The sequence below is a fragment of the Akebia trifoliata genome, chromosome 8 (genome assembly GCF_017979445.1).
Source record: "Akebia trifoliata isolate Shusen 1 chromosome 8, ASM1797944v1, whole genome shotgun sequence".
Classification (NCBI taxonomy): domain Eukaryota; kingdom Viridiplantae; phylum Streptophyta; class Magnoliopsida; order Ranunculales; family Lardizabalaceae; genus Akebia; species Akebia trifoliata.
Genome location: NC_141382.1, coordinates 38,245,271 through 38,269,860, shown reverse-complemented (window position 1 = coordinate 38,269,860; position 24,590 = coordinate 38,245,271). Strand labels below are relative to the sequence as shown.

General features: G+C 34.5%; 2 protein-coding genes across 2 annotated transcripts; one reads left to right on the top strand and one right to left on the bottom strand.

The window, feature by feature from the left end:
• Window positions 1-10,910: 10,910 nt before the first annotated feature.
• On the top strand, window positions 10,911-12,774 carry LOC147396723 (Pentatricopeptide repeat (PPR) superfamily protein). The gene is made up of 2 exons (XM_086451800.1): window positions 10,911-11,441; window positions 11,544-12,774. Exons 1-2 carry the CDS (start codon window positions 11,049-11,051, stop codon window positions 12,699-12,701), a joined length of 1,551 nt encoding a protein of 516 aa, XP_086307926.1. The 5' UTR covers window positions 10,911-11,048; the 3' UTR covers window positions 12,702-12,774.
• A 362-nt stretch (window positions 12,775-13,136) lies between these two features.
• Window positions 13,137-23,393, bottom strand: PRD1 (putative recombination initiation defect 1). Its single transcript, XM_086451801.1, has 9 exons — window positions 22,889-23,393; window positions 20,058-20,167; window positions 19,781-19,950; window positions 18,625-18,936; window positions 17,287-18,223; window positions 16,482-17,199; window positions 16,108-16,388; window positions 14,848-15,517; window positions 13,137-14,054 (listed from the first exon to the last, which is right to left on the bottom strand). Exons 1-9 carry the CDS (start codon window positions 23,372-23,374, stop codon window positions 13,824-13,826), a joined length of 3,915 nt encoding a protein of 1,304 aa, XP_086307927.1. The 5' UTR covers window positions 23,375-23,393; the 3' UTR covers window positions 13,137-13,823.
• Between the last annotated feature and the right edge of the window lie 1,197 nt (window positions 23,394-24,590).

The following is a 24,590-nucleotide window of genomic DNA, read 5'->3' as shown; positions in this document are numbered from 1 at the left end:
CAGATTATTTTAGTTTGAAAAAAAAAAAAAAAAAAGGAAAATAAAAGAGAGATCCACTTCAATTCAAGTTCAGATAAGATGGAGTTCGTTGGGACTTCAATAAAAATAATGGGTTAAATGGAGATTGATTGTAATAGAGTGTTGCTATTGCCACACCAGTTTTTACTAATGCCACACCAACTATGGCAATTCTTAAGTGATTTATATAGGGATTGGTGTGGCATTAGTAAAAGTTGGTGTGGCAATAGTAGCTCTCTTATAATATTATCAAAGTATCCTGTTTTTTTTTTTTTAATTTAATTAGATAGATGCATTGATGGAAAAATAAAAAAATTAATAGTAGACAGTTATTGAGAAGATAGGGAATTAATTATAATTTACAACACGATTGATTGGCTTCAATTTGATTTTAAGATTGTAATGAAATAAAATTAACTCATACATTCCAAAATTTAATATATATACATATATTGTAAATCTATGGTTTATTTTTTGGGCAATATATATATGGGAGGCGTTCGGCGCAAAACATTTTGACAAACATTTTGGCAAAACATTTTTAAGCCGTCGGATATAACGCAAATGAACGGATCAGATTCAATTTAATTGTCGATCGGTTTAACTTATAAAATTATAAGTTAATTACAGCGTCATCTCTCATTTTCATATTAATTAGTGCGACGTCCCTCTCCTCTTTAAATCCATTTACAAAAACCAGAGAGTTTAACTCTCTGTCGAACCCTCTCTCATTCCACTCTTGAGTCTCGACAGAACCTTCCTCTCTCACTCTCTCACTCACTTTCTCTCATTCTCGATCGAACTCTCTGATTCTCTCGAGAGACAGAATCCTTTCTCCCACGAAACTCTCTCGCTCGAGCTCTCTCATTCTCACAAACCCTCGTTCTCGCGAACTCTCTCATTCTCTCTCGGTTTGATCTCTCTCTCGTTCTCACTCTCTCATCATCGCTCGCACGAATGACGAAGACTTCATCTCATTCTCTCACTCTCGCTTTCACTGTTTAAGCTACATCTCTCTCGCACGAACGACGAAGACTCCATCTCCCTCGCAAACAGGTACTTTCTCTCTCTCTCTCTCTCTCTCTCTCTCTCTCTATATATATATATATATATATATATATATATCTCACTATTTAAGCTTCATCTCCTTGGATTAATTTGAGTTTCGATTTGATGAAGACAAAAAATCCAGATTTATTTAGAGCTTTTTTTTATCTTCACTTTGGTAAACTAACAATAGACTGTGAACCTGATTGAATAACAATTTAGGTATTAATTTGAGTTTCTGTTCTTTGATTTGAGAATATTTCATCTGTGAAATATTTCACATAAAAAAATCCGATTAGTTTTGTTTTTTTATTTTAATCTCGTGAGCAAGTGAAATTTTTTAGTTTCTCTATTGGTCCCAAGTAACCAACCAACAAGATCACAAACCCACAAACATAAATTTGAATTTAGTTTATCTACCAGACTCATAACTAAAACACATGAGAAATTCATGACATACTGATTTGGAATAGCAGACGTGCACGAAAACAGTAACTCTATAAAATTGGCACCCACCATGCCTAATTCCATGTTTACCATCCACACACATCACATTAACTGTTTTCAACTTATTGAGGATATAAAAATCCCAATCGACAAGGATGAAAGGTGTTGATTGAGATGTTTGAAAGGAATTGAAATGGAGGACTTGGGAGATGGGGTTGGTAGTGATTTTATATATATTTGCAGTGTTGGATGGAAGATTGTTTAGCTTAGAATCAAAGATAAAAGGGGTGGTGGTTGTGATTTTTTAATTATAATCAGCATCAAATAATGAAATCCAATCAAATATCTTTGAGAACAAAGATTTTGAGCGATTTATAACGGATTTTAGAGATCCAATAGTCTGCCCTATGGCCATCTCCATTGAGTTAGACACTTGGACAGGTACTTCATCTCTTAAAGTATTTAAGATAATGATGATATTCAATGTTTGAAATCATTGAACCTTGATATTGCATTAAATCTATACTTATTTGCTCTTGGAGGTAGGCTACTTATCATGGATAATGATTGTTGTCTGTCAGTGTTAACAAGCTCACTATTCGAAGGTAGTGGGATTGACTTAGTTTCGATTCTTCAACTAAGTGGAAGAACAATATAAGACTACAATTCTTGGCACATCAAGTAAATGGCTTAGGAATTAGAATTAAAGATTTAAAATTACTTACAATGAATTGTTCCTACTGTTTATGTAAGCTAGTAAGCATTATTGACGATAAGAATATAAACTTTAAGAGCCTCTACTGTGAATCTATGATTGAATTGGATGGCAGAAACAGAAGAAAGATTTCAGCTCGAATGGATGGATGTAAAATTGCTGGAAACATTTAAGGATACCTTTTTTATATCATAGATTACAGAGTGGCAGAATGATCCATTTAGATTCATTGTAGTAGAATGGAAAACCATTTTCATAATTACATCTCACCTTGCCATAAATTGTACTCATCTTTATAAAAAAAAAACACAGAAGTAATTCTTTTACTCAATGGGTTTGATAGAAGTGATGCTTCTTTTGTATTTGCATATGTTATCAATTAATTTAAACATTGCTGCATAGTAAAGAGGGCACTAATAAGGTGATTATTTACTTCTTATTTTCGTCATATTTCAGAGAGAATGGAGGAAGTTTGCTAGAGGGAAAAGGCCCCAAAGAGTTATATTTGCTAGAATGTTGGCTTTGGTTGCCCATGCGTTAGCAGAGGTAGGCTTTGGATATGAAGCTTAATCTCATAAGTTTCAGTATGCATAGAGTACGATTGAATATTTCTTTGTGACGTGTTGACAATCAAGGAGAGGGAAAGCATGAGCCCAAAGATTTATGGGAGGAGCCCTTGATCCTTGCTTCCGCTTGGACTCCTTGTGCTGACCAACGCAACTGGGAACCTAGCGGTAACACACTTAAATCATCCTAGTTTTAGATAGTACCTTATGTCTTACTTTTGTTGATCCCCAAATGGTCCTACCGAGGTTCAATTTAGTTGGACTAATTTTTTTTTCCTAATTAAATTATATTTATTAAATAAAACAAAGAATTAAGTAATTAAATTTATCTAAATAACATAAGATTTAAAAAAGGAGTGGATCCTCTATAGTGCTTTTTTTTTCTTATAATTATCTGTAGTGAATTTTGGTGGATGAATTTTCACCTTAAAAGCACCTATCTTCATACTCTTCAACCTTATCAGGCAACTGTAGTTTGCCCCCACTACAAGAAAATCTTGGTTCCAACCCTGCCCCCCTAACCTGAAGCCATATAATAATATATAAATATTTTTTTGTATTTTTACAATATAATTAATTCTTACTACATATATTATTTAACATGACTTTTGTTTCTATTTGTTTCTTACTCGCTATAACTACATTGTTATCTATATAAATAGATTTCTTAAAGATGAAGATCCAACTTTCTACGCCTTCTCTTAATAAATGTTGAGTTATTATGCTTGGTAACAGGTATGTACTGTTGTTGTTGTTGCTCGATTACTTAATTCAACGCTAGTTGTCAATGGAACGTAATTCCATTCTCCTTGGCTACCATGAAGAAAATATTTCTGAAGGGAGCTTCATAGATACATTTTGGAGGGTCACGAACTAGGGTGGCGAGAAGTGCCCGCACATGATCCTATAGTCCAAGATGCTGCAAATCATGCTGTGAAGACTATCCAACAGAGGTCTAACTCATTGGCCCCTTATGATCCGCACATATCTAAAGTTTTTTTTTTTTACATCATTTATTTTGTTACGATCTTTTTCACACCGACAAACCCTGTATGTTTTTTAAAGTAATTATCTATCACTTAGGGATATTAATATTTTATTATGTTGCTCTTGTTGTGCCAGGTGATTAAAGAAACTGCCAAGTTCGACATACTTCTCAAGGTGGAGAGGGGAAGCAAGGAAGAGAAGTATAAAGTTGAAGTACATAAGACTCATGAAGGTACCTACCATTTGAATCTGATGGAGCAAGACCACTATTTGCTACTTATCTGGGACTCGGTGCTGCAAGCCTTATAATTATGCCATTGAAGAATAATTTTTATAAACACTATAAATACATCTTATATGTATGTATATGTCCCTTTGACATGAGCTTCAAAAATCCAGTTTCTAAGGTTACAGGAATGATAGACGTGGCTATCGGTATATATGCTTTTGCCCTACCTAATCTCTTAGTATGTATTTCTGTTGTGTGGATTGCGAACATCATTGCGCTGCAAATTGAGCAGTTGTGATAGATAATTCTTGGTGGTTAGTTAGCTCAGTTTGCAAAATTGTTAGCGTTCTCCCATAAAAAGACTTTAGATATGCTTCTTTCTCAGTCCATTTTCTCAACAAAAAAAAAAAAAACAAAACAAAAAGCAAAAAAAAAAAAAAATTGTATTTGGTTCTCTAAACCATTGATAAAATCAGTAAATTGAAATAGCCTTTATTAGGTAGGTGGTAGAAATAGAAAACAGTTGTGTTGGATGGCCACTAAGTCCCTTCCAAGTATGTTACTAGATTTCATGTATTACCATGTTTTTACTGTTGCAGAGATCATATGTTACTATTTTTATTGTTGCAGCAATATGTGACAAAGATGGCAATGATTTGAAAATTGTTTGAAGCAATTCCCATCTGTTACTCCAAGGGGAAATATGTTAAAAGAACACGTCATTTCTCATGCAATTTCTTCATTGGTTGTACACTTCAACATTAATTACTAATTGAAAAAAAAATACTATTTGTTTACTAATTGAAAAAAATAATTACTATCTATATGGTCGTTTGAATATTCACTTCCAAGGCAACATTGTCAGTGTAGAAGTTTCAAAGTGGTTTGATTTTTTGAGAGGAAGATCTCCTCAAATCACTCCCCCCCACCCCCAACACACAAAAAAAAAATCCCTCGACTCATATCCAGTGGACCCACTAATCCTTGTTGAAAAATTATAACCAAATCTTTTTAAGATTACCCTAACTCAACTTACTTACCTTCTGTTTTAGTTAGCCAACAGATCTCATTATTCCCTAGAGGTGGAATTTTGTTATTGTCCCTTGACCTGAAGCATTTTTGTTTGATTTATTGTTGCATGACCATTTAAGTCAAAATTCAATCAGAATGCCATCCAAACCTTATTTGAATCACTCACCATTTTTACCATCCAAAATTCAATCAGAATGTCATCCAAAATTCATTTAATACAAGTGTTAAATTATAAAAGATAATTGGTAATTGGATCAGTCCACAGCATTAGAGGTAAGTGTTGAAAGCTAAAGTAGCACTTCGGTTGAAGCAATTGCTTTTGATAATTTCCTACGTGCAATCAAAAGGTGGAATTCATTTTCTTTTGATCATTTTTCCTAGCAATTTGTATTTAATTCAAAACAAATTCCCTACAATCATAGACCCTATACATAAATGATAGAGAGCCATAAAGGAACCACATTAACTGAATTTATAAATTTACATCAAAGATTACATCACAAACAGATACACAAATGTATCCTAATAAGACACTGAACAATCACCATATCCCTCAATCCACAAAAAACTTACTAGTTTTACTCTCTTTTTTTTTCGATAGGTTAACTTACTAGTTTAACACTTCAGACCAAGGAACATAAGATGAAAAAAATAAATAGGAAATAAAGAAAAAAACGCTCTTAGTTATGAACTAAGGAACTCAGATGAGTTTCTAGGTCGACCCTCAAATGACAATCTCCAGCTTCAAAATGCTTGAATTGATCTCGACAACACTCTGTTATTGTAGATCTCATCACACACGTACACATCTTCTCTAAGAATAGTCATGTTCTCAACACGAGCTCATTGTCCAACAATAGAGTGCCACCCGATGATGCTGCCTGATATGCAAGCATGACATTGCATCCACCCATAACTACCACACCATACTTCGATGGCTCATCCACCTACCCAAAATGAGCATTTCAGTCACCTACTTCATCTGTACGTTTCATAACTAATGAAACATGATTTCCTCTCCAAGAAACATTGATAGGATAATCACATAATAATAAATAGATCGAAACTTATCTTGGTTGCCATTGTAAAAGCTTCACCTCCATGAGCTTTATGGAATTCGATCATTTCTTTGAGTGGGTAGTCACTAATAACATCACTGTTGAGTTGGCCATATGCTGGTAATACATAAAGTTTCCTTAGCAACCCCTGAACTAGTGTAAGGATAAAAAAAACCATCTCTTCGCATCAACAGAATTTTGAAAAAAAACACCAACCAATTTAGCCAAAACAACTAAATTCATGAATCAAAATAACAACTCAGAACTTAAAAAGAAAGCAATAAGTTAAGATTATAATCATACTTTGAGCGAAATATAAGTTATCTGAATTTCTTAAAGAAATAAAAAGAAAATACAAGAACGATATAAACCAGAAATTTGAAAATACACACAAACCCACAATAACAAACACTGAATCAAATTCTAAAATAAATTTTTTCTCAATGCCCCCAAGCTTTCATTTGAGATTTTCCAAGTCTAAATTGATTTCCTTCTTCTTTATGAGATTTAGGTTTTCTTTGAAATGTGATTGTTGGAATTATTCAATCAGGTTCATAGTCTATTTAACAACTCATTAGGCCATATGATTTTGAAACATAAAAGGACTATAAAGCAAACAAATCAAAGAACAGAAACTCAAATTAATACTTAAATTGTTATTCAATCAGGTTCACAGTCTATTGTTAGTTTACCAAAGTGAAGATAAAAAAAGCCCTAAATAATTTCGGATATTTTGTCTTCATCAAATCGGAACTCAAATTAATACAGTGAGTGAGAGAGAGAGAGTACCTGTCTGCGAGAGAGATGGAATCTTCATCGTTCGTACGAGAGAGAATGAGAGAGTGAGAGCGAGACCGAGAGAGAATGAAAGAGTGAGCGCGAGAACGAGAGAGAGAGCGAGACCGAGCGAGAACAAAAAAGAGACCGAGAGAGAATGAGAGAGTTCACGAGAGATAGAGAGAAAGAGAGTGAGGGTTTGAACACAAGAGAGACGATGGAGAACCAGGAGAAAGGGTTTGACAGAGAGTTAAACTCTGGTTTTTCAAAATAGTTTTAAAGAGAGAGGGACTTCGCACTAATTACAGAAAAGAAGAAGGGTGGCGCTATAATTAAGTTATAATTTTATAACTTAAACCGATCGACAGTTAAATTGAATCTGATCCGTTCATTGGCGTTATATCCAACGGCTTAAAAATGTTTGTCAAAATGTTTTGCGCCAAACGCCTTCCTATATATATAGGGAAACAACACCCTAAGCTTTACCCTACACTTTAACAAACGTGTTTTGTCCTACATGGGTTAGAAGTTTTGGAATGAGCTGATTTTTAGTGAGGATGATCTTTATGATTAGAAGATCATCCTCACCAAAAATCAGCCCATTCCAAAAATTTTAGCTCCATGTTTACAAGTTGAAAAATTGTGGATCATCCATTTTTTGTAAACCATTTTTTATGGGGTTAGAAGTTTTGGAATGAGCTGATTTTTGGTGAGGATGATCTCCTCACCATAGAGATCATCCTCACCAAAAATCAGCTTATTCCAAAAATTTTAACCCATGTAGGACAAAACACGTTTGTTAAAGTGTAGGGTAAAGCTTAGGGTGGGGAATGAGACCCATATATATATATATATATATAGGGAAATGTTCAACACCCTAAGCTTTACCCTACACTTTAACAAACGTGTTTTGTCCTACATGGGTTAGAAGTTTTGGAATGGGCTGATTTTTGGTGAGGATGATCTCTATGATTAGAAGAGTATCCTTACCAAAAATCAGCCCATTCCGAAATTTTTAGCCCCATGTTTACAAGTTGAAAAATCGTGGACCGTTCATTTTTTGTAAACAATTTTTTATGGGGTTAGAAGTTTTGGAATGGACTGATTTTTGGTGAGGATGATCTCCTCACCAAAAATCAACCCATTCCAAAACTTCTAACCCATGTAGGACAAAACACGTTTGTTAAAGTGTAGGGTAAAGCTTAGGGTGGGGAACGGGACCCATATATATATATATATATAGGGCCCCGTTCAGCAACAAACATTTTGGCAAAACATTTTTCAAAACATGGGTTAGAGGTCTTGGAATGGGTTGATTTTTGGTGAGGATGATCTCTACGGAGAGGAGATCATTCTCACCAAAAATCAGTCAATTCCAAAACTTCTAGCCCCAGTTTACAAGTTGAAAAATCGTGGACCGTCCATTTTTTGTAAACCATTTTTGATGGGGTTAGAAGTTTTGGAATGGGCTGATTTTTGGTGATGATGATCTCCTCACCGTAGAGATCATCCTTACCAAAAATCAGCCAATTCCAAAACCTCTAACCCATGTTTTGAAAAATGTTTTGCCAAAATGTTTGTTGCTGAACATTTCCCATATATATATGGGTCCCTTTGAGCACCAAACATTTTTGCCAACCATTTTTGTCCTACATGGGTCAGAAGTTTTGGAATGGGCTGATTTTTGGTGAGGATGATCTCTACGGTGAGGAGATCATCCTCACCAAAAATTTCTAACCCATGTTTTGAAAAATGTTTTGCCAAAATGTTTCATCCCTTGTGATTTGGCTTAATTCTATGTCAACCCCTACCATTTTGACAATTGCACTTACCTCCCTTATAGTTAGTTACTTAAAGGACTCTTACCCACTTTCCTCTACTTGCCCTCAACCAAATTGTTAAATTTAGTTTTTTTTAATAAAAGGTCATTTTACCCTTTTAAAATGTTATTCTTTTTTATAAATATAAGCATTCCTGTGAAAAAACGGGTTCATGTTCAAGAATGTGCGGTTGAATGGTTAGATGAGGACTATTTTAATTCTCGTTTTAATTTCTTTTAAGAGTAATGCTGGAGTGACCTCAAGCTGGAACCTCATATCACACTTCTTGACATGAAAGTGGATAGGAATCATAGATGTTTTTCACTCATATCTCGATGAAAAGCATCTATGATTCCCATAGACTTTCACGTCAGGAAGTGCAATATGAGGTTCCAGTCTAAAGCCTTGTTAGGAATTCGGAATACAACAAAAATGCGAGTTCTATTTGATTTTGGATTGCAAAAATCTAGTCTAAAATTTGAAAAATGAAAAATATGCAACATATATTTCATACGTGTATTATTCGTTTCATTTCAAAAATTCGAAATAAAAAATTCGGCCATATGATAATGATGGTGATGATGAAATTGATGATGGTAATAATGATGATGGTGATAGTGACGACATTGAGGTTATTATTACATTTATTTTTAAAAAAAGACCAAAGTCAAGGGACAAATCATCAATTTGAAAACTTAAAGTGTAATCTCAAATAAATGTAGAGAGTCATGTCATTATTTTTTAAAGATAAAAAAGACATTTATCATGTAAAAATATGGATTCTTCCAAAATTTTGAAGCATATCCACTTCAAAGTCGACTTGTATTACACGTCACTACTTACAAGTTTACACTTTGAAACATACAAGTTATAATGGCATTTTTTTTTTCTACCGAGTTTTATAAAAATTCGTCAAAAAATGTGCTTTTTTGTTTTCAGACTAAAAAATTTGTGAATTATTCAAAATAGTTCAATAATTTGGTGAATAATACTTTCATTGAAAAAAAAATGAAAAATTCAATGATAGATAATAGATAATAGATAATAGATATAGTAATCCACATGTGGGATGTAATCATGATTTAATGGTGTGGTAATATCATAACTCTAAAAGAAATGCAAACAAATAAGAGTGCCAATAAGTCAGGTCAGGTCGTGTCGTGTTGAGGTGAGGGTATCATGAAATTTTACTAAACCCAAACCTAAATAGGTAAACCTGATCCAACCCATGTAACTTGTTTAATAAAAGAGTCGTGCTGGAGTGACTTCAAGCTGGAACCTCATATCACACTTCTTGACATGAAAGTGTATGGGAACCATAGAAGCTTTTCATCGAGACTCGAGGTCACTTCAACAATATTCTTAATAAAATTATAATCTTATTTGCAAAAATAGTAAGTCCCATTTCCACCTTAGAAATAAAATATCATTACTAAAAATTAAGTCACGCAACAATATATCAATATCTACCAAAATTTAAAATTAAAATCCAATGGTGAAAAACTCCATTCTTTTGAATTTTTATTTTCAAAGTACATGAAATTTTGTCCTTTACAACCCCTACGGCATCAAATTATATTTTTTGGATGCCATAAGGTGATCTGGTCGAAAAATTTTCCTTACTAAGTCAGTAACTAAAGAGTTTTTCTAAGATATAGTGCTTTAAGATACTGATTGCCTCTCCCTTGTTAGTCGAACTTTCATGTCGGGAACTTCCACCATAGAAGAAGAAATGTTTTCCATCATTATTAGTTTTATTTTTATTTTACTAAGTAAAGTATTTTTTATTATCACATGAGACACACTAACCTTAGTTAGTAAGATTTTAAATCTTATTAAGGCTTGGTTTGCCCACATGGATCACACCATATTTGGGAATCACACACTACATGGTACATACCTCTTTATATTTTAATGAAATAAATATAAATAAATAAATAATTTAGTAAGAAAAGTATTTTTGTTTTTTAACCTAAAAATTTAACCATTAATTATTTAAAAAATATTTTAAAATACTTTTTATATTTTATAAAAATTGAAAAAATATATTATAAATAAATTAAATGAAATTCTAAAAAAAAAAAATGAATAATTAAAAAAAATCGTAAATAATTATGATAAACTACACATCAATGATAGAATAACTAATTATGTCAAAACGGGTTAAGAAGGTAGACACTCTGATCCATACCCGACCCATTTGGTAATCATGTTAAATGGATCAACACTATTCCTACCCAAATCCAATTAGGCGTCACCCAAACCCACTTATTTCGAGTCTTCTTCGCGGGTCGTATTAAGATTGCCACCGCTGTTAACAAGTTAACGCAGCCACAAGAGCGAGCAAGCAACATGAACGCCATTGTTTCCCTGGATTTCAACAAAACCAGCTTTAATTGGAGATTTCAAAACAACCACCTGTATAAAAACCTAATTACCAGGAAGCCATCCTTCAAGTCCCCACTTTCCTCCTCTCTGTCTCCTCCAATACTTCACGGAAAAAAAACCCAAAATCACTATCACCAAGAAACACCACAAAAATTTTCAACAAAACTCACAAATTATTCACTCCTCTTTGTTGACACCTTCCATGAGAACCAGAGACTGAAATCCTTACTCAAAAAGCTCCAAAACAACTCAAGTCCTCTTCAAATCCTCAGAAGTGAAGGAAACTGGAGTGAAAAAGAGTTATGGTTAGTAATGAGATTCCTAAAAGAAACTTCTCAACCCCAAGAGATTCTCCAGGTAATTTTTCTTCCTCTGTTTAGTTTCTTTGTTAATTTAATAATTCATAAAAAGTTGAAGAAAATTACCAAAAAGAAAGAAATGTGTTGTGCTGTTTTATAGGTTTTTGATTTGTGGAAGAACTTAAACAAGTCAAGAATTAATGAGATTAACTATGAGAAGATTGTGGAGTTATTAGGTGAAGTGGGTTTGATGGAAGAAGCAGTCTCAGTTCTTAGAGAGATGAAGAATAACAATATTAATCTGTCTTTGAAACTATATAATTCTATAATTCATGGATTTGCCTATAAAGGGGAGTTTGAAGATGCCCTAATTTTTTTAAAGGAAATGGTGGATTTCAATTTGAAGCCGATACCCGAAACCTACAATGGGCTTATTCGAGCTTACGGGAATTATGGAATGTATGATGAGATGGGTAAGTGCGTGAAGAAAATGGAGTTGGAGGGATGTTTTCCCGACAGTGTTACTTATAACTTACTCATCGTGGAGTTTGCTCGAGGAGGGTTGTTCAAAAGAATGGAAAGAGTGGATCGAACTCTGCTTTCGAAGAAGATGAATTTGCAAACTTTAACTTTAATTGCAATGCTCGAGGCTTACGTGGACTTAGGGCTTCTGGAGAAGATGGAAAAGGTTTATCAAAGGGTTTTGAACTCACAAACCCCATTTAAGTACGGTATGATTAGGAAAATGGCTGGATTTTATATTGAGAACCACATGTTTTCTCGGTTAGAGGACTTGGGAGTTGATGTTGCTTCGAGAAATGGTGTGAATGATCTTGTTTGGTGTCTTCGGCTCCTTTCCCATGCTTGTATTTCGAGTCGGAGAGGGATCGAATCCATCATTCAAGCAATGGTAGTCGCCAAAATTTCATGGAATATAACAGTTACAAATGTTATGGCACTAATGTATTTGAAGATGAAAGATTTTAGGCAGTTGGATATCTTACTCTCACAAATTGAAACTAGGTCACTAAAACCTGACATAGTAACTGTTGGAGTCCTCTTTGATGCTAGTGTGGGTGGTTTTGATGGGAATTCGACTTTTGAACGATGGAGAAGGATGGGTTTACTAGAAAAAGCTGCAGAAATGAACACTGATCCCCTGGTTCTCACTGCTTTCAGAAAGGGGTTTTTCCTTAGAAGTTGTGAAGAGATGTACTCCTCTCTTGGACAAAAATCAAGCGAGAAAAGAGTCTGGACTTATCAAGATTTGATCGATATGGTGTGTAAATACAATGGAAGAAAGTCTAAGCTCTCGTGAGTTAAACTAGATTTGATTGAAGCGTCTTTGTAAACGAATATTTCAATAAAATTAAAAGCTTAAATATTTTTAAGTCTGGTATGGAGTACTAGACCCAATGACAACGTGGTTCTATGTGAATATTTCAATATGCGTCCTTGAAGTTGCGATTTGAATCTAATTGAGACAATGAAGACTTACTTTTAGCAAATTCTTCTCTTGTCATGAGGTATGATTTTACCTGAATCTTGATGTAACACTCGTAGCTGTACCCAAGATCATAAGTATCAATGTAGTTGATAATGATCCAAAATGCCTTGCTTGCTAGTAGATCTATGTTACTCATAAATTGCAGAACAGTCTTAGTAAATCAAATAGCACTCTAAAGATGAAAAAAAATGTTGAAAATCTGTATAATTTTTTATTAATCTGATCTTCTTTATAATAACAGTGACTGTTTAAGGTTAATCTGGATATTAAATCTCTTATAGTTAATTTGGAAATATGGGGTCTCTTAGTTGGGAACCATTGATGGAGTGTTTAATTGTATGTTATGGAACTTTATGAAAAGGTTCAAAGACAAAAACAAATTTCTTGGGGAACATTTGAGTGGCAGAAATGATCACCAAAGCAGCTCTAATGGAGGAGACGGAGAGATGGGCAGTGTTGAATTGTCATGGTTCTTAGATGGTACCATAGCTTGCCTGGATGTTCAGAAACTTCTTCCTACTTAACAGTAGAAACAATTTTACAAGTTGCACATGTTATACCCATTGTTAATCTAAGCTGATATTCCATAAACTGTACATTATTTGTTTCCCCATATGCCTACTCAATATTGTTGTCAAGCCAATGGCATGTATTAGAGTAAAAAACGTGGAATTAGTAGTTTAGAAGTTGAGTTTGTCCATTAGAGTAACCAGAATTGGGTTGGTGAATATCATCGTCACGACATCATCTACACCTTATTCAAAATGTTGGGGTTTGGCAAAATGAATCATACATCTCCATTCAACTCTGATTATCTTCTCTATCCTATTAATATTTTTCAGTTTTTTATTTGGGGTTGAAGCTTAAGTGACTTAGAAACAACCATGATGCTATATATTCATTGATGAAAAACTTATAAGATTTACTCCGCTGTCATTCTCTTTTGGAGGACTCCTGCAGAAACATTTCTATTTCTTCAAGCAAGTTTCTATTCCCAGTTTGGACTCCTCTGGAAGCCATGCTCGGAGAAGAATCAGATGATATGAGGTGAATTAGTGACTTACATACTTTGCGTAAATCATTCGGGACAGTAATCACGTTCTCGAGACTCTCCTCTATGTTGTCCTCTAGCGAACTGTCCATGTAAACATGTTTTCTGCATGCCTGCAATATTTGGAGAAGATGAATTCGATCCCCGTTAATGTTCATATCATCTTTCTTTCACATATTAACTATAGTTTCTCATGGTATTTTTGGATCACAACATTAGAAAAAGATTAGCTTGGCATGGGCGGCAAAGAAATATAGGAATGGGTAAATAACAGCTATTTAGCTCCTCAACACCTTTTGGTTAGGGGGTGTCAATGGGTCAGCTCTGGTTCGGTTCCTAAGGTACTTATAACCATAAGCATTGTATGTTTTTCGGTTCTGGTTCCTAAATAAATGAGACCAGAACTGCCATAAAACACAGGTACTCATCGGTTCTGGTTCTCAAGAATTGAATGAGAAAAAAAGTATTTCAAATCATTATAAAACTTTTTTCCTTTAAAAAAAAAAACATATTATCTACAAAATTATTAACTTAGTTCTAATTTGTCATACTAAAAATATCAGTCAATGATTTTTTTTCAAAAATAATAATTTATCTTCTTTAAAAGTAATAAATATGTAGAAGAGATAGCTCATTTTAAGTTCCAACCCGTAGTTTATATGAAAATTTGGAGGATGTTATATAACATGCATTACTTTTGAAATAAAAGAATACCTTAAATCATCTATAGTATGAAAAAGAAATGAAAAAATAAATTGGTTCCGGGTACCTGTCGGATAGAACCTAACGGTTCCAATTCCTATTGGTTCGTTTCGGTTAAATGGGTACCCATTGACACCCTTGCTTTCAGTATTATTGAGGAGAATAAATAACAGAAGAGCATGAAATATGCCTAAGAATCCTCACCTGAAACCCACGATTTAGACTTGCTATCTGCTCCGCTGTTAGAAAATCAGATGTCAGTAGTTCACGAAATAACTGTGTCATCTCTGCACTCACATTACTAGCCGAAAGGTTATTAACTATTCCAGAGATGCAAGAACAATCAAAGACAGATCTCATCCACCCCGGAACCTGGTTCAGTCGTAACAATGCAACAGCTACATGTGTTGCGCCCTTGTGCCGATTTGTAAATAATCTTGATGCCAAACTCGGTGCTGCCAAAGACAATGCTAACTCCTCCACAACCAGCCTAGACCATTTACTATCTGCAATCACTCTTATCTCCTCGACACCCAACTTCTCCCACCCCAGTATTATGGATAAACAAAGACCACAGTTTATGGCTACTCTAACATCTCTGTCAAATACCAGGCCTTCTAGTACAGCCATCACAGACTTTAGGTACTTCAGAGAGCAATTTAGCTCATCGAGTTCTCTATTTATCTGATCTGAGATTCCTATTAGCAATTCCACCAAGCAATGGGAAGCAACTAGCCTGACTAGTGGAGAACCAAAATGTATCAATCTGCATAAATCGTGACAGTGAACACAGATCACAGAAAGTAGTGGTGCTCCATTGGATGGCTCAAGGAAATATTGCCAGTCCAGAGTTTGTCGTAGAAGAGCATGCAGACTGCGATGAAAGATGTTAGAATTTAGAATTATTATGAGTTACAGTTTGAGGTTATCAAACATGGTTTTAAATCTCGTTCGAGACCGAGAATATGACTCGCCTGAGCACGTAGTTGGGCTTATCAACTGTGCGAAATCTTGCGAGATAAACAAGATGATTTGGACAGTAAAACTCGGTCAAGTCAACAAAAAATTTGTACATTTATATATATATTTTTTGGAATTTAAATATATTTTTTGGTTGGTAAGCCTGTTTTTAACGAGTTCAGTAACTCGGTGCTAGCAGGATTTGAACCCAGGTCTCTGGTATCATCACTCAAAGACTTTACCAACTAAGCTAGTTGGCACCTATATCATGATAAATAAAACATGATTTTATGAGTAAACATCTTCTAGTCTACCTTATTTGATGAAAATATTTATAATTATTTTCTTATAAATATATGTATGAATAGATCATTCTAAACCGAGTTAAATGGTTTATCTCGTGCGAGATGTGTTGACCCATCCAATACAACTCTGTCTCGTCCATGGATGAGACGATACGTCAAACCGAGTTTTGAAACGATGTTATCAAATGGGAAGACTCACCTTCTCAAAGAGAAAAAGTATAGTAAAAGCACAAAAATTAATGTTTCTCCAGTGTTTGTTTCCTCATCATGATCAGTTAAAGCCGGGCCTTTTAGACAGACTGTATGGATTATATTGTTAACAGCCGAGACCAACGAAGTATTCAGAAGTATGGCTTTTGAAGCTTCTGTTAGTGCTTGATTGGTGGAATGGTGTAGGATTAAAGAAAGAATGCCAATTGATAGAAGCACTTCTTGGTTACATGTATCCGCAACCATTATAGGAATCGAAACTTCCAGAAACTACAAAAAGAACATGGATGATACAATATTACAATTAGCTTCTTTAAATTACTGTCAAACTTGACTGAAACAGATTCAAGTCAAGTCAATTACCTTCATGGTCAAAGACAGCCAAGCTTCATGATTAAAGAGTGATTCAGCCTGAGCTGATCGCAGAATGTTGAAAATCAGAAACAAGCAGTTTATGAAGATTGCTGGTGAAGAAGAATAGCTCGAATAATAATACAGACTGTGAAATGCATTGGCAATGTCATGCAAGCATAATTGATCTGAAGCCGAAGGAAAGATCTTGAGGATTACTTCCATGAGATTCAACACTGAAGTGATATTGTCCTCTTGGCCTTCCTCATCTTGGAGTTGCTTCAGTAAAGATACAAGAAGTTTTGCTGCAAAGTTATCTCCTGATGTAACCAACTCTGCAATTGTGTGCATGTCTATCATCTGATTGTTAGTTCCGTGTACAATAATTTGGGTCTCATTCTTTGTGTTGTTTAATCTACAGAAGTTCAAGATCTGGTTAGACAAGGACCTGCTGATCTTCTCTTGTTGAAACAACCATTTCAGTGCTACCGGGTGAATTCTCGCAGAAAGTAGATCCCACTCTTTTTCGACTATTAGATGAAACAAGAGCTTCTCGGCCTCGGAACTGTAGGGTATCTGATATGCCATTTTAGCCTTACCTCTATATAGGCCATATAGATGCACCAATTGTGTCAAATTCACAGAATCAGCCACTCTGCTTAAGGAATTGCTACTGTTGACGAGAATATATTGCTCTATAGAAGGCAACACCTGTTTCTCTTCTGCGAGTCTAGGGGGGAAGAAGAATCATAAGTTCTTACAATGAGTTGCAATAGTTATAAGAGAACTAAAATGAGAGTTCTAAGATTTCCAGTACCTTTCATCATATAAAGAGCTAGTATGTAATATCAGCAGAGCTGCGGATTGACAAGAAATTAAGTTAAAATCACGGGAACTCTTCTGTCCAAGTAGAAATAGCAAATCGAGTGGATCTGATGGGAGATACAAAGCCGAATCTCTAATGGGTTCCCCAGAGTCATGCCCTAAAAGACAATCCACGACTGAGCTGAGCATCAAATACACTCTCATTTTCATCTTTTCCGTTGGGAACAATCCTAGAAATCCAAAAGACAAGCCGAACCAAGATGACGAAGCAAGAATCTCCGCAAATTTCCTGGCTTGGGCATCAGATCCTTGAAGAAGTATCGAATGGAAAGTTTCAAGGACTCCCAAAATGTTATCCTCCTCTTCCAGTTCATTGATCACCCTTTGAAGCCATGGTAATAGATGGGTTTCACATACTTCTATAATACAGTTTACATTGTGACCATATGTGTGTGCTTCTTTTAAAAGGTACAAGGAGTATAAAAGAAGTTGGTTAGGATGTTTTTGGGGGCCACAGAGACAAGACAAGATTGCATTTTTCGATGCTTCTTGGACTATTGCTGGTAGAGATGAGACCTCACTTGAAGATGGAGATTTCATGACAGCTACAAAGATTGAGCAAGCCATTGCAAAGGTCTCCGGAATTATGGCCATCTCACCACTTGTATGTCTTTTGAACATCCCCGTCAAGACAAGAGTCAGTTCTTCAACTTGAGACTTCGATACTATTCCGGGACAGTTGGAGATGCAAATCCAAATAAGCTTCAATGTTTGAGATTGGACTGGATGAAAAGGCACTTCAGCTACATAATGCAGAACAGGTAACAGAGTTGGAAACCCAATAGCGAGCCTTTGACTGAAGGCTTGCTCAGCTGCTGATAAAAGCCCCAGAACCCTGAGGCAGGAATTTACGATAGAATCCTTATGTCCTGCCCATATTACATGACTAATTCAGTAATCAGCTGCTAAAGGGATTGCAGTCTAATGAATGAGCTTCAGTTTTTAAGATTATGAGAAAGTCATCTAGAAAAGCCCGGTAAAAATGAGCTTTGTTTTTCTTTAAATTATACAATTCTACCAAAACTTGCCTGGATTAGATGATCCTAACAATCCAATCTAGTGGCTTTTTTCTTTTGTGAAATTAAAAAAATGCAACGATCAAGAAAAATGTATGTAGATTGGATGGTTGGGATAATCTCATTGTGGGTCAATTCCAATGGTTGACTTCTCGGTGTGTTGTTAGCCCTGATATGAACCATGTCTACTGGTCAACCACTTTTGGATGTTTCCTCTATTACCTCATGTTTTCCTTATTATGGGAAATACTTACCTGACAATCTCAGTATTTCAAATACATAATCAGCAATGTTTTCTTCAACCAGGACTTTGATGTGGTTGGTGGTGGTGCCTTCCCATGACAAGCAATAGAAGATAAGGTCTACTGCGCCAATCTGGACTGGGGTATCGGAAGAAAGCATAGGGCCTTTGATGGCCTCAGCAAACAGGGTAATCATAGGAGTAGTACTATCTGTTGCATGTTCTACTGTTTGCATGAAATCTACTTCTCTGAAGTTCCTGCCAGTTTGGTCATATGTGAATGCTCTCTCGAAGTATCCCCTTTGAGCTAACACTGTCAGCAGCGCTGAGAAGGTAAACATTAGAGCATTTGTTACATTGTAATGAGTGAGAACGCACGCACATGCCCACACACACATTGACAAACATACACACACAGATTAATACACATACTATACTATTATTCAGTTTCTATTCCATAAGCACTATATCAAAACAAGGAGAATCACATAAGGAAACCCCTACAAGGTTAAATCCTGCACAGTTGGGTAACACAGACATGTAAATTGCTTTTTGCCTATAACATCTAGTGTTATTTGATCCGTTCAAACAAAGAGAATAAATTGAATGTTTAGATTGTTTGATAATGGTTACTTTTTGACTAAGAAAAGTTTATCCTGATATTGTGCATATCAACGCCACATTTGTCCTGATATTCTGTTCTGGGTTCGGAAAGAAAGACCATTGATACCACCATCAGATATACTTTTCTGGCCTTTGTAGATGTTAATAACTGCATCATAACTGTCTTGGGTCATGGCCATGAAAGTATGTACCCACTATGCCGATACTTACCCCAATTTTGTGATGTTCATAACATATTTGATCTTAGTGTAGTATTATATGTTAATGTTCAAATTATATTTTATAGTATATCAAATTTAATTAATAGTGGAAGAAGGTGTCTTAGAGTAACTAAATGGTACCAACTTCTGCAACTAGGAATAATGAAATCATTGTTCTCATCTAAAGTCATGGTATAAGCTGTGGACTCAGTATGGGGTAGGAATCGGCTAAACTGAGCCAATGATAATGAGTTATCTGACTTGATCTTACTTACAGATCATTTAATGGAGCAAACGGTACCCATCTAACTGTATTAATGTAGTAAGGAGAAGTAGAAGACAGACCTACACAATTCATACGGACCTCGTCACTTTGGGTCTTCATTAAGGCTTCCAAGGATTGATACAAGAGATTGGGGCAGAAGGCTAGAAAATCATCATTATTTCCTCTAGGCACGTTTTCGAGTATAGAGAGTTTGTACAGCACAAACATGATCTCTCCAAGAATCTCTTCGCTGTATCAAGTGAGAGACAAAGAGGAGGAAAAGGAGATAAGATATTCATTCATGTACATAATAGTAAATGCATGGTTCTGAAAATGGAGTTTTGTTTTGTTGGTCACCTGGGCAACTGAAGACCGGTGACGAGGTTGGAAATGAGGGATCCCTTATCTTTGATATGTGAGGAGGGATCATCTTTCTGACGATTCAGAAGAACCCCAAAGCAGTGAAGCTGAATTTGAGAGAAAAAGTGGGGGATTTTATGTTAGTTTAGAGACATTATTGATCATACTGGCATATTCAATTTGAATTATTCTGCACATTGTCTCGTTTGAAAATCGAGCTGATGGACGATATTTCAAATTATCACCGAAGTCACATTGACTACAACTCAGCTGATTCAACTGGTTTTTTAAATTTTTTATTAAACTAATTATTTTTATGATTTAAAAATATTTTTAATATGAATAAAAATATTATCTTGTGACTAAGCATCTTCTAACCGATCTTATTTATTAGAGAAAATTATAATTATTTGCATATAAATGTATTAGTAAATATTTGTAAACTGAGTTAAAATGGTTTATCTAATCTGAGACAAGATGACTTGAACCAAGTCGACTGAACATCGATGGGTAGCAAGAAGAGACAAAGTATAGAGTTTTAAAATTGTATCATTATGTCATCTCAAGTTTCTTAACCTTTTTTTTTTGGAGTCACGATTTGGAGCGTTGTCCTGTTCCTATAGCAACAAACGGTGTTTACATGGCACATTTTGGTTAGAGATTAAATGCATTGGACTGCATGCCAGGTAGAAAATGGTTCAGTTAGGAATGAGACGCCTTATTTGATCCTGATTTTTTTTTTTCTCCTTTTCTCTTTTTGCCAAGCAACCATGTGGGATTATGTTAATATTCCCAAAATTACAGCTGGTTTAACGCTAAAGCAAGGGAGACCAATCAAAGCTCTCTGAAGAGGAAAACGGGATGGCTTTGTGTAAAGATGCATGTGTGACCAAGGTTTCCACCACTCTTTTCATTCACTTTGTGGTTATTCTTATAATTTTAGTGAAGAATAAAAGATCATTATTATTTATTTTAAAATACAAAAACTAATTTAAATATTAAAACTGTAACATATTTTTATTTGACTTCTCCAAATCAACTCATGAGTCTACAATTTGACTCAACTCAGTGGACATTTGAGTTGAGTTGAGTTTTCGAGTTTTGGAATTATGGTAAAAGTAGTGTATGTAAAAGCGCAAAGCCATGGTATCGATGGTCATATCATGTTTTAGTTTCTCCAACAAACGGTTGGGATGATAGCAAGGGTGGATTTACCCTAGGGGTAATGGGGGTACTTGTTCTTATTTATATATATATATATATATATATATATATATATAGGGTCAGGTTCAAGGGCCATGTGAGAAAACATGTAAGAAAACTTTCGGCGGTAAATAAAATTTTAAAATATGGGTTAGAAATTTTAGATTGAGCTGATTTTTAGTGAGGATGATCTCTATGATGGGAAGATCATCCAAAAAAAAAGAAATCAGCCCAATCTGAAACTTCTAACCCCATTAAAAGTGATTTAGAATGTGGCTCGTCGATTTTTTTTCAATTTTTATCACTAATTTGTAAATAACTTTTGATGGATTTAGAGGTTTCTGATTGAGCTGATTTTTTGTGAGGATGATCTTCTCATCATAGTGACCATCCTTGCAAAAAATCAGCTCAATCCAAAACCTCTAACCCTTATTTTGAAAAACGAAAGTTTTCTTACATGTTTTCTCACATGGCCCTTGAACCTGACCCATATATATATATATATAATTATATTATCATTTTTAGAATTTGTTATATTTTGAGTTTGTCTTTACCACTTAAATTTTAAAATTTCTTTCTATTTGGCTAATATTTAGCAGTTATCCCCACTAATGACATTATCTCTTGACTTAATTTTTCTCATATATATTAATAAAAAATGATCTAAATGTTTTTTTTTTTTTTTTCAATCTTTAATAAAAATCAATGAATTTTCTCCTCATAATCACTGATCTTCATGTTTTTCAACCTTATCATGCAATAATAGTTTGCCCCCACTGCTAGAAAATCATGGTTTCACCCCTAGATGAAAGACTACAATTTTAAAACTTGTCCCAAATAATGAGACGAATTGAGAGAGTTATTTTAATATCAGAGTCAAGAGCAAGAAAGTCATTGTGAATTGCTTATCAAATTGACACATATGAGATCATAATTGGTTCCTACAAAATTTTAAAATTTTGGGTCGAATGTATGAAATTTCAGTTTTACTACATTTTTCATGAAAATAATTAATTTTTAAATACTTATAATCTATATAATAATGTTATATGATCAAATGTCAATTTATCCAGCATAAAACATTCACAATCATGATAATAATTTTAAACAATAGTATGCATTTCTCACTTGTCTAATCTAACATAAGATGACAACTAAAAAGATTGTTCACGTGACCGTAAGATTATGCGGAGGTGGTTAGCTATCCAACTTCCTATTGTACAAGATAGGAACTCAGTATTAGTAGTATTAGTTCTGGTTCTGCGACGGTTGAATTTCGCGGCAAATTTCAAACGCATGAAGACACACGAAAAAGTTTCAAATTGAAAAGGTGAGAACAGTTTTTCAGAATCGATTGAATTATCGAACCGAAATGTCTCAAAAGGAATAAAATAAAATATAACGGGAGTTTTTTTTTTTCCTAGAAACAAAATACTATTTTCTAGAAAATCTGTGTTTTACTGGTATCTCAAACGTCTGTTTAATGGAAATTGAGAAAAACAAAGACAGAAAACAAAGGTGTTTCTCACAAATTTTCCAGACTAGATCGAACTAATTATCGAATGAAAATAGTCTCAAAGAAGAAAAAAAAAACAATGAAATTTAAGGATTTTTTTTAAACGAACCGTGTAGATCTGACGCCGACTCCATGCCAACGAACCAGACGAGAGGCGATCCGCGATCTGAGCGATGAGATCTCTAGGAAACGAAGGATCTTCGGAATCGCAGAGATGAGAGATGAGATCGATCGTTTGACGAGCGATTGGTTCGTCATCGAAATTCGAGAGAACCTGAACAAGTGGAGAGAGAATGAGGTGAGCGTGGAAGGTGCGCAGGTTTTGGAGGAAAGTAGGGTTGGAGATAGCTAGGGAGATCTGTGAGAGTGCGTAGGATACGTGTATGGTGGGAGATCTAGGGTTCGAAATGAGATTGCTGAAGCAGAGGAGACAGATTCTTCCGCCTTCAAGAGTCTCCAATTGCAGAGATTCTCTGTGGCCTTGTGAACAGGATGACCGTACATCCTCCTTATACAAATACATATTCGAATATCTGTAATCTTCTTCTTCTTCGACTAGTAGCTGTTGCTGTTCTGTTTCTCCTCTGAAGAACATTTTCCCTTTTATTGCGACTCAATTCAAACTGAGCAGAGAGAGAGAGAGAGAGAGAGAGAGAGAGAAATCCGTTTGAGTCAAACTAGAAATCTTACTGAGGGACCTTCATGTAATAAAAACTCATGTTCAAAAGAAAAATGATTTTCTGACTCCCCACCCTACCCTACTCTACTCTGCCGTGGTGGCTTGTGACGGAACTGTAGATTTTCTTCCTCGAGATACATAACTGCACATGTTTATGAAGACGTGCAGTTGTGCATCCTGAGAAAATAAATCTATGATTCTATGTACATGCCACGTTAGCAGAGTATGGGGGAAACGTCTGTCATGCCCTCGATTTTGAATCTAGATTTTATCAAATCTTGAGAGTGGAAAGAAAAATTAAAATTAAAATATTCAAATCTTAAATATGATATGAATTTCTTCCAAATAATTTTTATAGAATTTTTTCTAAAAATTGAATTTATGAATTTTTTTTTACTTATATGACAGTTGTATGAGAAAAAACTAGAGTTCCAATCACCATATCAAATCGAATATATATATATATTATTTCTAAAAAAATATATAACTATAAGTACAACCCAAAAATATTACATACATTAACTACGTATCCCACATCAATTGATAATTATCTACATTATAAACACTAATTTTCATTCTTTAGACATATACATATAAGAAGACACAACACACATAGTGCTAATATACATACAAGAAAGTTCCAAAATACACAAAAAATACTATTGAATTATCAAATTTAAAATTAAAAAATAAAAATTAATAAAAAAAAAAAAAACATCATTAGATATTCAAGTTGAGTAGTTAAAAAAAAATATCATTAAATAAATTGAGTAGAATGGATAAGTGAAAAGACTAAGAAAGATATAATCATTAATGTATGCATTAACAAAAAATACACAAATTGAATAGAAAGAATGAGTGAAAAGACCTGGAAGTAAATGAGATGATTTAGGCATATTCAATGAAGATCAAATTACAACCATAGAAAGAAATATTCGAGTTGAAAATTCTAAAATATTAGAAGAAAGACCCAAAAGAACCTAGATGAATATAATGAAAATAGATGTGAACAAACATTTAATGACAAAAGACTACTTTAGAGAAAGTGGAATGGAGGAGCTTAGACTCCTCATTCTTAGAGAGAAGGCTTTGATGATGATGATGTATACATCTATTCTATTTTGATAGCCAA